Source organism: Bombina bombina, chromosome 10 (assembly GCF_027579735.1).
Source record: "Bombina bombina isolate aBomBom1 chromosome 10, aBomBom1.pri, whole genome shotgun sequence".
Lineage (NCBI taxonomy): Eukaryota > Metazoa > Chordata > Amphibia > Anura > Bombinatoridae > Bombina > Bombina bombina.
The window spans coordinates 105,295,760-105,313,029 of NC_069508.1; the positions used below are offsets into that span (position 1 = coordinate 105,295,760).

Genomic DNA, 17,270 nt, shown 5'->3' on the forward strand with positions numbered 1-17,270 from the left:
CATCCTTCCCATGATCCAAGAGGGTCAGTACATGACCACGGTGGACTTAAAGGATGCCTACCTTCACATACCGATTCACAAGGACCATTACCGGTATTTGAGATTTGCCTTCCTAGACAGGCATTACCAGTTTGTAGCTCTTCCCTTCGGATTAGCTACGGCTCCAAGAATCTTTACAAAAATTCTAGGATCACTTCTGGTGGTACTAAGACCGCGAGGCATAGCGGTGACTCCGTACCTAGACGACATTCTGATACAAGCGTCAAGTTTTCAAACTGCCAAGTCTCATACAGAGATAGTTCTGGCATTTCTGAGGTTGCATGGGTGGAAGGTGAACGTGGAAAAGAGTTCTCTATTACCACTTACAAGAGTTCCCTTTCTAGGGACTCTTATAGATTCTGTAGAGATGAAAATTTACCTGACAGAGGCCAGGTTATTAAAACTTCTAAATGCTTGCCGTGTCCTTCACTCCATTCCACACCCGTCAGTAGCTCAGTGCATGGAAGTAATCGGCTTAATGGTAGCGGCAATGGACATAGTACCATTTGCGCGCCTGCATCTCAGACCGCTGCAATTGTGCATGCTAAGTCAGTGGAACGGGGATTACTCAGATTTGTCCCCCCTACTAAATCTGGATCAAGAGACCAGAGATTCTCTTCTATGGTGGCTCTCTCGGCCACATCTGTCCAAGGGGATGACCTTTCGCAGGCCAGATTGGACGATTGTAACAACAGACGCCAGCCTTCTAGGCTGGGGAGCAGTCTGGAATTCCCTGAAAGCTCAGGGATTATGGACTCAGGAGGAGAAACTCCTCCCAAAAAATATTCTGGAGTTAAGAGCAATATTCAATGCTCTCCTAGCTTGGCCTCAGTTAGCAACTCTGAGGTTCATCAGATTTCAGTCGGACAACATCACGACTGTGGCTTATATCAACCATCAAGGGGGAACCAGAAGTTCCCTAGCGATGTTGGAAGTCTCAAAGATAATTCGCTGGGCAGAGTCTCACTCTTGCCACCTGTCAGCGATCTACATCCCAGGCGTGGAGAACTGGGAGGCGGATTTTCTAAGTCGCCAGACTTTTCATCCGGGAGAGTGGGAACTTCATCCGGAGGTCTTTGCTCAACTGGTTCGTCGTTGGGGCAAACCAGATCTGGATCTCATGGCGTCTCGTCAGAACGCCAAGCTTCCTTGTTACGGATCCAGGTCCAGGGACCCGGGAGCGGTGCTGATAGATGCTCTGACAGCCCCTTGGGTCTTCAACATGGCTTATGTGTTTCCACCATTCCCAATGCTTCCTCGTTTGATTGCCAAGATCAAACAGGAGAGAGCTTCGGTGATTCTGATAGCGCCTGCGTGGCCACGCAGGACCTGGTATGCAGACCTAGTGGACATGTCGTCCTGTCCACCGTGGTCTCTGCCTCTGAGACAGGACCTTCTAATTCAGGGTCCTTTCAAACATCCAAATCTAATTTCTCTGAGGCTGACTGCATGGAGATTGAACGCTTGATTCTATCAAAGCGTGGTTTCTCGGAGTCGGTTATTGATACCTTAATACAGGCTAGGAAGCCTGTTACCAGAAAAATTTACCATAAAATATGGCGTAAATATTTACATTGGTGCGAATCCAAGTGTTACTCATGGAGTAAGGTTAGGATTCCTAGGATATTGTCCTTTCTACAAGAGGGTTTAGAAAAGGGCTTATCTACTAGTTCGTTAAAGGGACAGATTTCTGCTCTGTCTATTCTTCTACACAAACGTCTGGCTGAAGTTCCAGACGTTCAGGCTTTCTGTCAGGCTTTAACTAGGATTAAGCCTGTGTTTAAGTCTGTTGCTCCGCCGTGGAGCTTAAACTTAGTTCTTAATGTTCTTCAAGGCGTTCCATTTGAACCCCTTCATTCCATTGATATCAAGTTGTTATCTTGGAAAGTTCTGTTTTTAGATGGCTATTTCCTCGGCTCGGAGAGTCTCTGAGTTATCTGCCCTACATTGTGATTCTCCTTATCTGATTTTCCATTCAGACAAGGTAGTTCGACGTACTAAATCTGGGTTCTTACCTAAGGTAGTTACTAACAAGAATATCAATCAAGAGATTGTTGTTCCATCTCTGTGTCCTAACCCTTCTTCAAAGAAGGAACGACTTTTGCATAATCTGGACGTAGTCCGTGCCCTGAAATTCTATTTGCAGGCAACTAAGGATTTTCGTCAAACTTCTTCCCTGTTTGTCGTTTACTCTGGACAGAGGAGAGGTCAAAAGGCTTCGGCTACCTCTCTCTCTTTTTGGCTTCGTAGCATAATACGATTAGCCTATGAGACTGCTGGACAGCAGCCCCCTGAAAGGATTACAGCTCATTCTACTAGAGCTGTGGCTTCCACCTGGGCCTTTAAAAATGAGGCCTCTGTTGAACAGATTTGCAAGGCTGCGACTTGGTCTTCGCTTCACACTTTTTCAAAATTTTACAAATTTAACACTTTTGCTTTCTCGGAGGCTGTGTTTGGGAGAAAGGTACTTCAGGCAGTGGTTCCTTCTGTTTAATGTTCCTGCCTTGTCCCTCCCTTCATCCGTGTACTTTAGCTTTGGTATTGGTATTCCATAAGTAATGGATGACCCGTGGACTGACTACACTTAACAGGAGAAAACATAATTTATGCTTACCTGATAAATTCCTTTCTCCTGTAGTGTAGTCAGTCCACGGCCCGCCCTGTTTTTACGGCAGGTCTAAATTTTAATTAAACTCCAGTCACCACTGTACCCTATGGTTCCTCCTTTCTCGTATGCTTGGTCGAATGACTGAGTATGACAGGTGAGGGGAGGAGCTATATAGCAAGCTCTGCTGGGTAATTCTCTTGCAGTTTCCTGTTAGGAAGAGAAATATTCCATAAGTAATGGATGACCCGTGGACTGACTACACTACAGGAGAAAGGAATTTATCAGGTAAGCATAAATTATGTTTTTTACTTCGGTCGAATGACTGGGGTTGGAGGGAAGGGAGGTGATGTTTAACAGCTTTGCTGTGGTGCTCTTTGCCTCCTCCTGCTTGCCAGGAGTGATATTCCCAATAGTAATTAGAGATGATCCGTGGACTCAGCGTGTCAAGAAAGAAAGAAATTTATCAGGTAAGCATAAATTTTGTTTTATTAGGTTTATTGAGATGTGGGTTAATGGCGGATTAGGGGTTAATAGTTTTATTAGGTAGATTGCGATGTGGGTGAATTGCGGTTTAGGGGTTAATAGTTTAATTTGGCATAATGTGTTGTGGGGGGTTGTCAATTTAGGGGTTAATACATTTATTATTAGTTTCAAAGTGGGTTTGATGGCAGATATAGGGGTTTTACGTGTCAGGTTTATTTTTGGGAGGCAGGTTAAACTTTTACAGGAGATTTTTTTTTTCTTAGGCGCCGGCAGTTTCAAAAGTGCCGTAAGTCACTGGCGACTCCAGATATTTGTATTTACGCTCATTTCTGTACATTGCTAGTTTATCCGACTTACAGCACTTTATGAACTGCCGGCGGGGTTTATATAATACCCAGATGTGCAAGGTGAAATTACGGGCGGCATGGGTTTCAACAGTTGCGCTAAAGCTTGCGCCGTTTATGTAATCTTGCCCGATGTGTGTGTGTGTGTGTATTTTAAAATGGAAAAACATTTTCTTCAGAATAAAGTATTTTATAAGCACTTTCAGGTTAGCACTAGCGAAAGCCTGAATATTGTTTTTTTTAGTGCACACCGTAGAAGTCTATGGGGAGAGGGATTTGGCAAGGCCTCACTATCGGAATTCCAGATTTTACTGCGCCTGAGACTTTTGCTTGAGCGCAAACTTTTTACATTCAGCTTTGTAATTAGCTCTATTGATTTAGCTTGTGTGAGGTTACTGCTCAATCACTCTAATATTTTTGCACTCCACTTGTAATCTAGGACGCTGACGAAAACCTAGGTTATAGAATTTGATTTTTGACCTCTGTAAGGATTTTTCACTAAATCAAGTATTTAGGCAGCAAAGTAAATTTGAAAATAGAAATAAATTGCAAAGTCTCTTAAAGTTGCATGCTGTATCTGACCCATGAAAGCTTAGCTCTGACTAGACTGTCCCTTTAAAGAAGGGGTGCCCACACTTTTTTGTGTTGGGATCTACTTTTCAAATGACCAGCTCTACCCACTAAAAATGGGCTGGCTCCTAAGCTTACATTCCTGCTTTTTTCAAATAAAGATAGCAAGAGAATGAAGAAAAATTGATAATTGGAGTAAAATAGAAAGTTGTTTAAAATTAAATGTTCTATAGCTTAATCATGAAAAAAATAAAATGTGTGTTTTATATCCCTTTAAGGTTGCATGATTTAGCAACGCATGGATGTGCAAAAGCTTAAAGCTACAACAGCCTGACAACAAAAGTAGCACTGACTTTAATTCGGGTTAACAGGGGCAACCCCTTGTGCCATGTTACAAAACACTGCCTTCAAATTACTGCCACTGACCCCCCTTTACTTTACTCCGTGGGCTTGGGCTGATATGACCCAGTGAGGCTTGCATAAATAAATTTCAATAGCGCGCCATGCAGACCATTTCTTCCCGGGTCAACACGTTTATTTACCAGACGTCAATCAGACTTGTTCCTTTAGCATAGCACAGTAGCCTCCCCCTTTACTTTTTCTATCTATTGATGATTACCCTCCTAACTATACTATACCGCCATATCCATTAGGAGAGTACTCACTCAGCCATGCTTTTGATAGGCCAATTGTGTTGTCGTTCAAAAATCATCTCCATTGATTGGCTGAATTCGATGTCCCTTGAGATCCAATCCTGTAGCACTTTTCATGTCCGACCATCATACTGTTTAATGACCTGCCCCTTCACAAACTGCAGTAGATAAAGCGGTATCCCTAGCAACCATACTCTACTCACACCCCAGTGTTGGGATTGTGTAACTTGACCACATCAATTTGATCACATCGCCTATTGGGCACCCCTGCTTTAAAGTATCATGCTGTATTTGACCCATGAAAGTTTAATTCTGTCTATAATGTCCCTTTAAAGTAACATGCTGTATCTGACCCATGAACGTTTAATTTTGACTGTCCTGTCCCTTTCATTATTTAATTCTTACCTATGGTTTTATACGTTGTGTGAGCAGGTCGCCTTAGTATTCCTCAGTTTCTCATTCACATCTTCTCTCTCTGTGTCTCAGGAGGATCCCAGCACAACTAGAGAAATGCCTTCTCTTCCTCCTCCACCTCTATCAACCAGTCACTTGCCTCCTCCACCCAATATCCCAACGTCACACACCCAAACCAACCCATTTTCCAGAAGCTCAGGTAAGGTTATGTATATTAAACCATTTTAGTTTTGTATAAACACATCAATGGGATGATTTGTGTTGTGATGTTCTTCAAAATGAATTCTCTATCCCTTTCCACTGCAGAAATAATAAAAAACAGGATTACAAATAACCATATCTTTGCCTTGGCGCATAATAGTGTTTAACACCTGTACTGCATTTATTGACACGTGGTCATCATCTGCATAATGCTTTAAATTGAGATTACAACCATGTGTCTTCATCACAGATTAACTTGGATGTGAAAAGTTAAAGTGACATTGTACACTAGATTTTTCTTTGCATAAATGTTTTGTAGATGATCCATTTATATAGCCTATCTGGTAGTGTTTTTATAAAAATGTATAGTTTTGCTTATTTTGTTAAGAACATTGTGCTGATTTTCAGACTCCTAACCAAGCCCCACAGTGTCAGATGTATACACGCGTTTACAGACTCCTGCAGACTCCTGTTTATGTTATCTGTCTTTTCATATGCAGGGAAGGGGGGGGGGGGGGTCTGCTCTTTTTGTTTACCCGGCCCCTTTCAGTGGGTGTCCCAGATTACCTCATTAACAGAGCTAAACTGTGAGCTTCTAAGTAAGTTTTTAATAGGTTTTATACTGGATATTTAGATCAGTATCTGTGCATATTATTCTTTTTAATAGTGTCTATTACATGCAGTTATATAATAATTGGTGTATACTGTCCCTTTAAAGCGTTTTTTTTTTTGTTTTAAATAAAAAAGCACGCATTTTGTAGGAAGGAGATTTCTATGGCCTGCTACAGTTCATAAAAAGGGCTAGACGCCCCCTAAGATACCTAGATTTAAAGCCCAGAAGACCGTTTTTTTTTGTTTGTTTTTTAACATACCCCTATATCGCATTTAAAAGCCAGGTGATCACTGTGGTACTAGAGATCACTAGGCTAATGGGAGCCCCTATGTGCAGATCAAAGTTATATACATATACACAAAGGACCTTTTTATATTAGGATAATACCTTATTCGTTTTACAATAGAGTTTAAAAAAAAACATATTTTTTTACGACCTTGCTTATTAAAACTTTAATAAAAATATTACCTTTTTACACACTGTTTGTTTTATATTACTTACAAGTTATAATGACTGTACATCAATTAATGGTATGCTTTGAATATGCTGGGTCTGCTGAAAAAAACTACTTTTAATTTGTGCGGGTTTCTTATTAAAAAATGACTTACAGTTGGACTTAAATTTGAGCATTTACAGAAATGGTGAGTATTGCCGGAAAATGTTCAAGTTATGCTGATATGTCAAAAGATAGAATGTTCTTCACCTCCAAAAATATACCGTAGAGCCATCTCCATAACTTTATTTTTTTTAATACAGTTATTGAGAAATGTATGCCTATTCGTTTTAGAACTTAGCAAAAACATAGTTGATATCATATGAAAGAACTTCTTCATGATTTGTAATCAGAAATAAATCAATGAATGAACTAAAACTCTCAATAAGATAATTATGGACACACTTGCTGGGCACTAAAAAAAAATTTCATCAGATGGTGAGTCATCACTTGTAGGAATATTCCCCTCCTGACCACTAGGAGGAGGCAAAAGACATCCACCACACCAGAGCTTTAAATCCCTCCCACTTGCCATGATCCTTAGTTATTTTCTTTTGCCTCCAGTTCCGTGGTCTACAGCGAGCTGCTCCATGTGGATCCACAGCCCTCCCTAGGTGAAATGTGGACTTTTCTACCAATCCCCTTGGTTGAAATGCTGTTACTGCTTTAGATCCCTAATATTGTGATTACACTGTCTAGAATGGGCTTGTCTACTTTATTTTTTGAGGTTACTGTTGCTTTAAATATGGCGCTGTTGGCATAGCATGCTCAGAATTTTATTTATGTTTTACTTCACCTACGCTAAATTTATGATTGTTAGATACCGTGTTTTAGCTTTATTGCTCACCAGTAGCGTGAAAGCACTAAGGGTTAACTGATTTAGAATGTTTTTTAACTCTCCTTTTCTGTGTTATAATCCATTCCTGTTCCTGTGTTAGTGTAACATAATCCATTCCTGTTCCTGTGTTAGTGTAACATTCTCAGCTTGTAGGAAGGTTTTCAGGACCGAGGGAGATGGTAGGGCACTCTGATCATCAGATCTTGACTTTAAATTTGGGGTATACATTTTATTTAATCCTTTATGTGGTGTGATATTTGCTATGTAATCCTTTTTACTATTTTACAGTTTTTCAACGCATATTTGAACAGTTTATTGTTATTGTTTACCTTTAAAGGGTTAATCGCTTTTACATTGTGCATTTTTCCATTTGGCGTTATTTATTTGTGTGCTTTATACTACTTATTTCCTTCTGTTTATCTTTGCTCCTTACTTGTACTCTGGAGCAAATTGGTGGAGCTAATCATTTAGAAGGGAGATCCTCTGTTATTTTAACCCCTTGTAGTTTGTGTTTGCTTCGTAAGGATTCTCAGGTGTGTCCCTCTGCTTGGCTTTGTACCTCATGTGCGAAGTCTATTACTAATCCTTAACAGGGTTTTACTGCACTTCAGAGTGTGCAACGGTTTTTACCCTATCAAAGTTGCTCCCAGTAAAGTATATCTGAACTTTCTTCAAAACTTTAGGATTATATTCATTCTTCTATCAGTGAGGTTTTAGCCTCTAACTGTTAAGCGTAGACATTTGCAAGGATTTGAAGTGGTCTTTCCTTAGAAGCAGCCACAACCAATTAATGATAGATGTGTTTCTGTCTCTGAGGACTCTTATTCTGAGGATGGTCTCTCTGAGTCTCAGGACCCTGGTGCTTTAGCACTTATTGCAGAAATTTTTAATTATGTTAGACGTAGAGGATTGTCCTTCTACAGTCAAGCAGCCTAATAAGAGTATTGACAAAAAAAATTTAAGGTAGCGTCTAGGGCTGCAACTAACGATTATTTTCATAATCGATTAATCGGCCGATTATTATTTCGATTAATCGACTAATCGGATAAAAAGAGAATCAATAATAGTTTTCTATGTTTTAAATAAAATCCACATAATGAGTGTTACAAATATAAACTTCAGACGAAAACTTTACATTAACACAACTGTTTCTTCAATTTTTAAGCAGCAGAACACAGTTTTATAATTAAACAAAACCACAAACTGCTTGAAAAGAGGTAGAACTAGAAAGAGTTAGACTATCACTATTAATAACATTCTGTTATTCACTCTTTCAGAAACTTTGCATTTAAATGCAAAAATCTCAACATGTCAACATGCTTCTGGCTAAGGCTGGTTCTCTGTTTGCTGCTATATTTCCTGCAGCAGAGAAAAGGCTGTTGAGGTGTATAAGTAGGGTTTTGCCAATTTCACCAAAGTGGGATATTTATCTTTGTTAGCTCTTCACCAATGCTAAGTGTTTTCTACCTTGGCAAGGGGCCTCTCAATAAAGTAACCCTTGACTTCATTCTAACATAAAAATATCTTGAATATCTATATGCAATGGTAAATAACCAGCTATAAGGTTAGGGGAAATATCTAGTCCGCTCTAAAAATAACGAATATATACTTATAAAGGTTGAATCTGGTACATATTATCACAATTTATTAAAAATATAAAAAAACAATAAAAAACAAAATCAAAAGTGCTAAGGACTGTATATCAATAACAGGACAAAACCTTACACATTTATTTATACAGTACATATAATCAGCAATAGCAAGCAATACGCTAATAATTGTGCAAACAGATAATAGTGCACATCAATTTAAATAACTCCCATCAGTCTAGGGGCAAGGTGTAAACAACAAGCTTGGCACTATATCATGAAAAGCATAGTTCCAAATCACCAAATTTAATATAAACAATCCAAATGATGACTATTATATCTGGGTTGCACATAAGCCAGGGGTAGTTGTAAACGTATACTGTCCTGAAAAAGTGAAAAGTAGACGTCCTTTAGGCTAAGGACATAACCATAAAACACAATACCATGTGCAGGAGTTCATTGGAGTGAAGCAGCTGGTGTTGTGCACAGACCAACTAATTGCAAACCAACTAATCGATTAATCGATTATGAGATTCGTTGACAACTATTTTCATAATCGATTATTATCGATTATGCCGATTAGTTGTTGCAGCTCTAGTAGCGTCTAAGCAGCCTTTCTCTTTTCCCATGCCTGATTCAGTTTCTGAAATGTTTTCTAAGGAATGGCAGAAGCCCGGTATTCCTTTTGTTCCAACTACCAAATGTTAATCTAACTTTCCTCTCCGAGCAGGTTTCATGTATAGATCTGCAGTATGTGTTGCCTGTTTCGCTGCTGCCACTGCTGTTTGGTGTGATCTCTCAGAACTCGTTTCTGGGGAAGCCACTCTGCATGAGATTCAGAATCATATTAATCTCATGAGAACAGCAAATTCCTTTATTTGTGAAATGTTTATTTGGAAATGTTTTGCATCAATGCTAAGAATGTTGCATTAGCTTGGCAAGCTTTGTGGCTTCAGTCTTTGTCTGCTGATATGATTTCTAAGTGCAGACTGCTTTCTCTTCCCTTTTAGGGTAAATCTCTGTTTGGGTCTGGACTGGATGCTATTATTGTCACAGTCGCTGCGGATAAGGGATTTTTTTCTGCCCCAGGATAAGAAATCTAAGGATAAGCTTTGGAGGCCCATTTATCAAGCTCCATATGGAGCTTGTGGGCCTGTGTTTCTGGTGAGTCTTCAGACTCGCCAGAAACAGCAGTTATGAAGCAGCGGTCTAAAGACTGCTGCTCCATAACCCTGTCCGCCTGCTCTGAGCAGGCAGACAGGAATCGCCACAATTCAACCCGATCGAGTACCATCAGGTTGATTGACAACTCCCTGCTGGCGGCCCATTGGCCGCAAGTCTGCAGGGGGCGGCGTTGCACCAGCAACTCTTGTGAGCTGCTGCTGCTGCATTGCTGAATACGGAGAGCGTATTGCTCTCCGCATTCAGCGAGGTCTTGCGGACCTGATCCGCACTGTCAGATCAGGTCCGCAAGACCTTTGATACATAGGCCCCTTGATCTGCAGGGCTTTTTAATATCTTTTGGCAATCTAAGGCTCATGAAGATTCCCCCTCTACCCAGAATTCTGACTACACCAAATTCTCCTGGAAGTCTAACTATTCTTGCTTCAAAAACAAACAGTCCAAGATGTCTACCCCAGCTCCCAAGACCGCATGAAGGTGCTCAAGGATCTCAAGGAATTTCTGTAGTTTCTTACTTGGGCGACATTCTGGTCCAGGCTACTTCTTCTTACACTCAGATGGTTCTTCAGTTGCTTCAGAGTCACGGTTGGGAAATAAATCTTCCAAAAAGCTCTTCAACTCCTCAGATCTCTTATTGTCTTTTCTTGGGTTTTGTAATCAATTCCGTAACTATATATTTGTCACTAAGATATCAGTGCAGCTGGCCTGTGCTCTACTGCAGCTAAATCTTTTCCCTTCCGTTGCTCAGTGCATGGAAGTAGTGGGTCTCATGGTGTCTGCCTCAGATGCAGTTCTATTTGCCAGATTTCATCTTTGGGTCCTCTAATTGCAGGTGCTGCATAAATGGAACGAGGGTCCACAAGGATCTGTCTCAGAGGATTCTGTAAGTTCACAAGACAAGATAGTCCTTTACTTGGTGACAGACTCACCAGTCCTTGGTTAATGGAGCTTCCTTTCTTCCACCAGTGTTGATCTCCACAGATGCTAGCCTGTGAGGTTGTGGTTTAGTCTGGGGGGTCTCTGAGAGTGCAGGAAGTTAGATCTTATCAGAATGCAAGGTTACCAATAAATATTTTGGAACTCCATGCAATATTCAGGACTCTCCAGAGTTGGACTGACCTCAAACACTAACCTTTTCTGAGATTACAGTCAGACAACGTCATGGCAGTGGCTTATGTCAATCCTCAAGGAGGAACTCTCTCAGCGATATGCCCCTTTTTTTATCACGATCTCAGAACTATTATTTGACGGCATGGTGTTTGAACGCTTAATTCTATCTCAGAGAGGTTTTTCTGACATGGTTATCGATACCCTGATTCATCATAGGAAACCTATTACCAGACATATTTATCATAAGGTCTGGAAAACCTTTATTGCGTTGTGTTTTCGCAAAGGTTACCGTTCCTAGAGTTTTTGAGTTGCCTTAGTTGACTGATTAGATTCATAGTCTTTTTGTTTTGTTTATTAAGAACATTTGTAAAATTCCTGGATTTCAGACTTCGATCAGATTTAAGCCAGTTATTCGTCTAGTTTCTCTTCCTTGGAATCTCAATCTGGTTTTCAGTGTTTTTCAAACTCCTCCTTTTGAGCCAATGCATGGTTTAGACACTCAGCTTTTATCCTGGGACTTTCCTTTTCTTCTAGCTATTTATTTGGATAGTAGGGTGTATGAGCTTTCACCTTTGTCATGCAAGCATCCTTTTCTGATTTTGTATCAGGTTAAGGCTATTCTTTTCTTCCTAAGGTGGTATCTACAGATACTAGTAATCAGAAAATTGTGTTTCCTTCTTTTTGTCCATCTCCTAAGAATTCTAAAGAGTGTTTTCTCCACAACTTGGATGTTATAAGAGTTCTCAAATATGTGGAAGCCACAAAAGATTTCAGACGTTCTTCTCTTTTTGTTACATTTTCTGGGCCTCACAAAGGTTACTTTAGCAGCTTGGCTTAACACTTAAATTCACAAAGCTTATTTGGTTGCGGGAAAATCTCCCCCTGAGCGCATTACTGCCTATTCCACTAGAGCAGTTGCTATTTCTTGGGCCTTTTGTAATGAGGCTTCTATTAATCAGATTTGTAAGGCAGCTACTTGGTCTTCTGTACACACTTTTTCAAGGTTTTATCACTTTGATGTGTAGATGTGTATGCTTCTTCTGAGGCTGCCTTTGGCAAGAAAATTCTGCAGGCCATAGTGCCTGGGAAGTAATGTTCCCCCCTATTCACAGTGATCTTGTGGACTCCACAGCTTGGGTATTGATTCCCAGACGTGAGGACTCATGGACTCTCACCATCTGATGGAAGAAAACAAAATTTTCTGAAAAGTGAAGTCCAACATTACAAGCTTGCAAAATGCATGCTTACCTGAAAAAATAATTTCTTTCATGAAGGTAAGAGTCCACAAGCCCTGCCCTTCCTTTTTTGTTGAGATGGTGGCAGTGCTTGTTTTGCACATGTTTGCCCCGCTTTGGACTAGATTACAAGTGGATTGTTAATTACTGCTCCCGCTAGAGTGTTAACATTGAGGTTGAAGTTGAAAGTAAAAAGTTTGTGATCGCAAAAAACCTGACGCCCGCAAAACCTTATCTAGAGGATATCACGTTTGCAATATCACAGTAACCTTATTGAATTCAATAGAGCAGCAATGTTACCCATTGCAATAAGTCCCCTACTCTAATAAACCATTAACCGCCCCTTAACCTCAATAAACTCCCTACACTTATAACCCCTAAACCACCACATAGCCCACCGCAAATTAACCCGCTACGCTATTCACCCCTAAACCACCCCATAACCATAGCCCACTGCTATAAACTGCCTACGCTAGTTACCCTTAAACTGCCAATACCCCCATCGCAAAATACCCCCTAACCTCCTAACAGCAAAGCACCCAAGATCCCTAACCTAAGTTACAAAAAAAAAAAAAATACTGCCATTACAAAAAAACATTAGTATTACACAAAACAAAATAAAAATATTACCAAAATTAAAAAACCACAACCAGTAAGACCTATCCTAAAACTAAAATCCCCTTTAAAAAAAAAAAGCCCACCCTTAACCCCTTAATCACCGCAGCACTTTTCCATTTTCTGTCCGTTTGGGACCAAGGCTATTTTTACATTTTTGCGGTGTTTGTGTTTAGCTGTAATTTTCCTCTTACTCATTTACTGTACCCACACATATTATATACCGTTTTTCTCGCCATTAAATGGACTTTCAAAAGATACCAATATTTTCATCATATCTTATAATTTACTATAAAAAACATTATAAAATATGAGGAAAAAATGGAAAAAAACACACTTTTTCTAACTTTGACCCCCAAAATCTGTTACACATCTACAACCACTAAAAAACACCCATGCTAAATAGTTTCTACATTTTGTCCTGAGTTTAGAAATACCCAATGTTTACATGTTCTTTGCTTTTTTTGCAAGTTATAGGGCCATAAATACAAGTAGCACTTTGCTATTTCCAAACCACTTTTTTTCAAAATTAGCTCTAGTTACATTGGGACACTAATATCTTTCAGGAATCCCTGAATATCCATTGACATGTATATATATTTTTTTCAAAGACATCCCAAAGTATTGATCTAGGCCCATTTTGGTATATTTCATGCCACCATTTCACCGCCAAATGCGATCAAAGTAAAAAAAACTTAAATTTTTTCACAATTTTAGGTTTCTCACTGAAATTATTTACAAACAGCTTGTGCAATTATGGCACAAATTGTTGTAAATGCTTCTCTGGGATGCCCTTTGTTCAGAAATAGCAGACATATATGACTTTGGCGTTGCTTTTTGGTAATTAAAAAGTCGCTAAATGCTGCTGTGCATCATACGTGTATTATGGCTAGCAGTGAAGGGGTTAATTAGGTAGTTTGTAGGGAGCTTGCAGGGTTAATTTTAGCTTTAGTGTAGAGATCAGCCTCCCACCTGAAACATCCCACCCCCTGATCCCTCCCAAACAGCTCCCTTCTCTCCCCCACCCCACAATTGTCCCCGCCATCTTAAGTACTGGCAGAAAGTCTGCCAGTACTAAAATAAAAGTTTTTTGTTTTTTTTTAAGAAAAAAAAAAAAAAAGCATATTTACATATGCTGTGTTTAGGATCCCCCTTAACCCCCAACCTCCCTGATCCCCCCCAAAACAGCTCTCTAAGCCTCCCTCTCAGCCTTATTGGGGGCCATCTTGGGTACTGGCAGCTGTCTGCCAGTAGCCAGTTTGAACAATCAAATGTTTATTTTTTTAAATTTTTTTATTTTTTTTCTGTTGTGTAGCTCAATCCCCCCCGCCCACGGACCAACCCCCACCACCTAAATCACACCTAAGGGGTTTTTTTTTAACATTAAATGTCCCACATTTTTTCTGTAGTGTAGCGTTCCCACCCGCTCCCTCCCCGTGCACGCGCCCGCCCCCGCCCCCTCGTGCACGTGCGCGCTCCCGCGCGCTCCCCCGGACTTACCCGCCCACGATCCCGCCCCCGCTGCACATGACCAGGGCCATCGATGGCCTCCACCCACCTCCCACACTGGCTCCCACCCACCAACGATACCGGCCATTGATGTCCGGTGCAGAGAGGGCCACAGAGTGGCTCTCTCTGCATCGGATGGCCGTAAAAGGTTATTGCAGGATGCCTCCATATCGAGGCATCACTGCAATAACCGGAAAGCAGCTGGAAGCGAGCAGGATCGCTTCCAGCTGCTTTCCACACCGAGGACGTGCAGGGTACGTTCTCAGGCGTTAACTGCCTTTTTTCTGAGGACGTACCCTGCACGTCCTCGGTCGTTAAGGGGTTAAAAAAAACCCTTAACTAACACTTAAACCTGAAAAGGGCATTTGTCGGTCAGTGTAGCGTAAAAAAACCCTATCTTAATTTTTAATTCTTAGAAAAAGCTTTCATTCTATTTGCTGATTGGACTAAGAATTAAAAAATCAGCCAATAGAAATGCAAGGGCACCCCTATATTTTTTTTTTGGTGGGGGGATATTTTTTTTTTTTTTTTTCAGAAAGCAACTTAATCAGTGATGCCATTGGCTGCTTTTCTATTTTCTCATCTACTTGGCTATAAGTATGACTGAGGATCATGGTAAGTGGGGAGTATTTAAAGCTCTGGTGTATTGAGTTGTCTTTTGCCTCCTCCTAGTGGTCAGGAGGGAACTATTTCCACACCTGATGACTCGTGGACTCTCACCATCATGAAAGAAATGTAGCTCCATCTTGAAAAAAACTGTGTTAGACACTTGCAAAATATTAATAACAGTATATGTAAAAAAAATCTGATTAGATAGATAGCTTGTCTTGAGAATTTGGGGCCTATTTATTATGGTGCGAGTGGACATGATCCGATATAGCGGATCATGTCCGCTGCACATTGATAAATGCTGACACCATATGCTGTCGGCATTTATCATTGCACCAGGAGTTCTTGTGAACTGCTGGTGCAATGCTGCCCCCTGCAGATTTGCGGCCAATCGGCTGCTAGCAGGGGGTGTCTATCAACCTGATCGTATTCGATCGAGTTGATTTCTGTCCGCCGCCTCAGAGCAGGCGGACAGGTTATGATAAATATGCCCCTTTAACCTGTCATTTACCCCTTTTAATTTAGCCTATTGTTAAAGAAAAATGGAAATTGTCTTTCAGTCTGCAGGTAGTTCGTAATTTAAAAAAAGTATTTGTATCTCAGATAAAAAATCATGGCCATGAAATTAGGAAAGGCAATACATTAATGAAAATTCTCAGACAGTTTGAGTACAAGTACTATGTTTTTTATTGTTTTTTGTTGAGAAAAAAAAAATACACGGTTAGTGCGTCTGCTGCATTGTGCAGATGAACTGATTAGTTTGTAATGTATTTTAGCTACCTGAAATATTCATCCATATGACTTTTTCCATAATGTAAAACAATAAATAATTTATTGCAAGATTGTAAAATGTATAATTCAGACCACAGAATCAGTTTACACAGTCATGAGCAGGATTGCGGAGGACTAAGGTAGATGTTGTAGAGAAAGTATTTGGACTCCATAAAACCCTTCATCCCATAGGCATAAAAATGATGTCTCACTACAGCTGACATAGCATAGCTTTCCTGCCAAAACCGAGTCATGGATTCTTTTTATACATTTTGTCAGGAATAAAGAAAATTGAAGAACAGCAGAATATAAAAAGCAACCTAGAATTTCCTGGATCCCAGAGTCATCCTGAGAATGTGGTATGTTTTAATTTTTGCCACTCTGAGATTTAGACACTGAGTTTAAGGGACATGATACCCAAATGTTGAAGAAGTTGAAAGTGATGCAGCATAGCCGTAAAAAGCTAACTAGAAAATATTATCTGAACATCTCTATGTAAAAAAAAAAAAAAAAAATTGTAAAGAAACTTTAGGCAGCCAATCAGGATGCTAGTCCCAGGACTTGCAAGGGAATGTGCATCTGACGTGCAGGCACAGTCATGTTATTTTCCTATTCAGTTTAAGGATGTTTAATATGAAATCTCATAATATCACAGCAAAGCATGACCTCAGCAATGTTGATGCTGATTGGCTATTGTTTTATTTTATTTGTTTTTTTGTTTTGGGGGTTTTTTCAACTTGCAGCTGAAGTTTAACTATTCACTTTGGTGAGCTAAAGAAATTTTGAGGTAAAATATCTTCCCTTTTTACATAGAGATGTTAAGGGGATATTTTCATGTCAGCTTTCTACAGTTATGCTGCAGCACATTCAAGTTATTTAGCATATGAGTCCATGTCCATTTAAAGGGACATTTTACCCATATTCTAAATCACTTAAAAGTGATGCACCATATCTGTAAAAAGATGGCTAGAAAATATCTCATGAGCATCTCTGTCTCAAAAAGGGAAGAGTAAGTGCTCTGTGACTTCAACTGCTGTTATCTGTATGAAGAAAAAAACTGTTCATACTTTGCTTTATTGTGATCTCCTGCTATTTTGCCATTATCTCATAACATTTTATAGTAACCTTTCTTAACCCCTTAAGGACACGGCCATTTTTCAATTTCTTTCCCTTAAGGACCAGGGCTATTTTTACATTTCTGCGGTGTTTGTGTTTAGCTGTAATTTTCCTCTTACTCGTTTACTGTACCCACACATATTATATACCGTTTTTCTCGCCACTAAATGGACTTTCTAAAGATACCATTATTTTCATCATATCTTATAATTTACTATTAAAAATATTATAAAATATGAGGAAAAAATGGAAAAAAACACACTTTTTCTAACTTTGAC

General features: G+C 39.9%; 1 protein-coding gene across 2 annotated transcripts in view; it reads left to right on the forward strand.

The window, feature by feature from the left end:
* The window catches only part of SEC16B (SEC16 homolog B, endoplasmic reticulum export factor), a 602,132-nt gene that overhangs the window by 536,872 nt on the left and 47,990 nt on the right, over window positions 1–17,270 (forward strand). For both annotated transcript variants that reach the window (XM_053693298.1, XM_053693299.1), the window contains 2 exons: window positions 5,184–5,310; window positions 16,156–16,235. In XM_053693298.1, coding sequence (XP_053549273.1) covers window positions 5,184–5,310; window positions 16,156–16,235 — 207 coding nt within the window. The remainder of the gene's footprint in view (window positions 1–5,183; window positions 5,311–16,155; window positions 16,236–17,270) is intronic.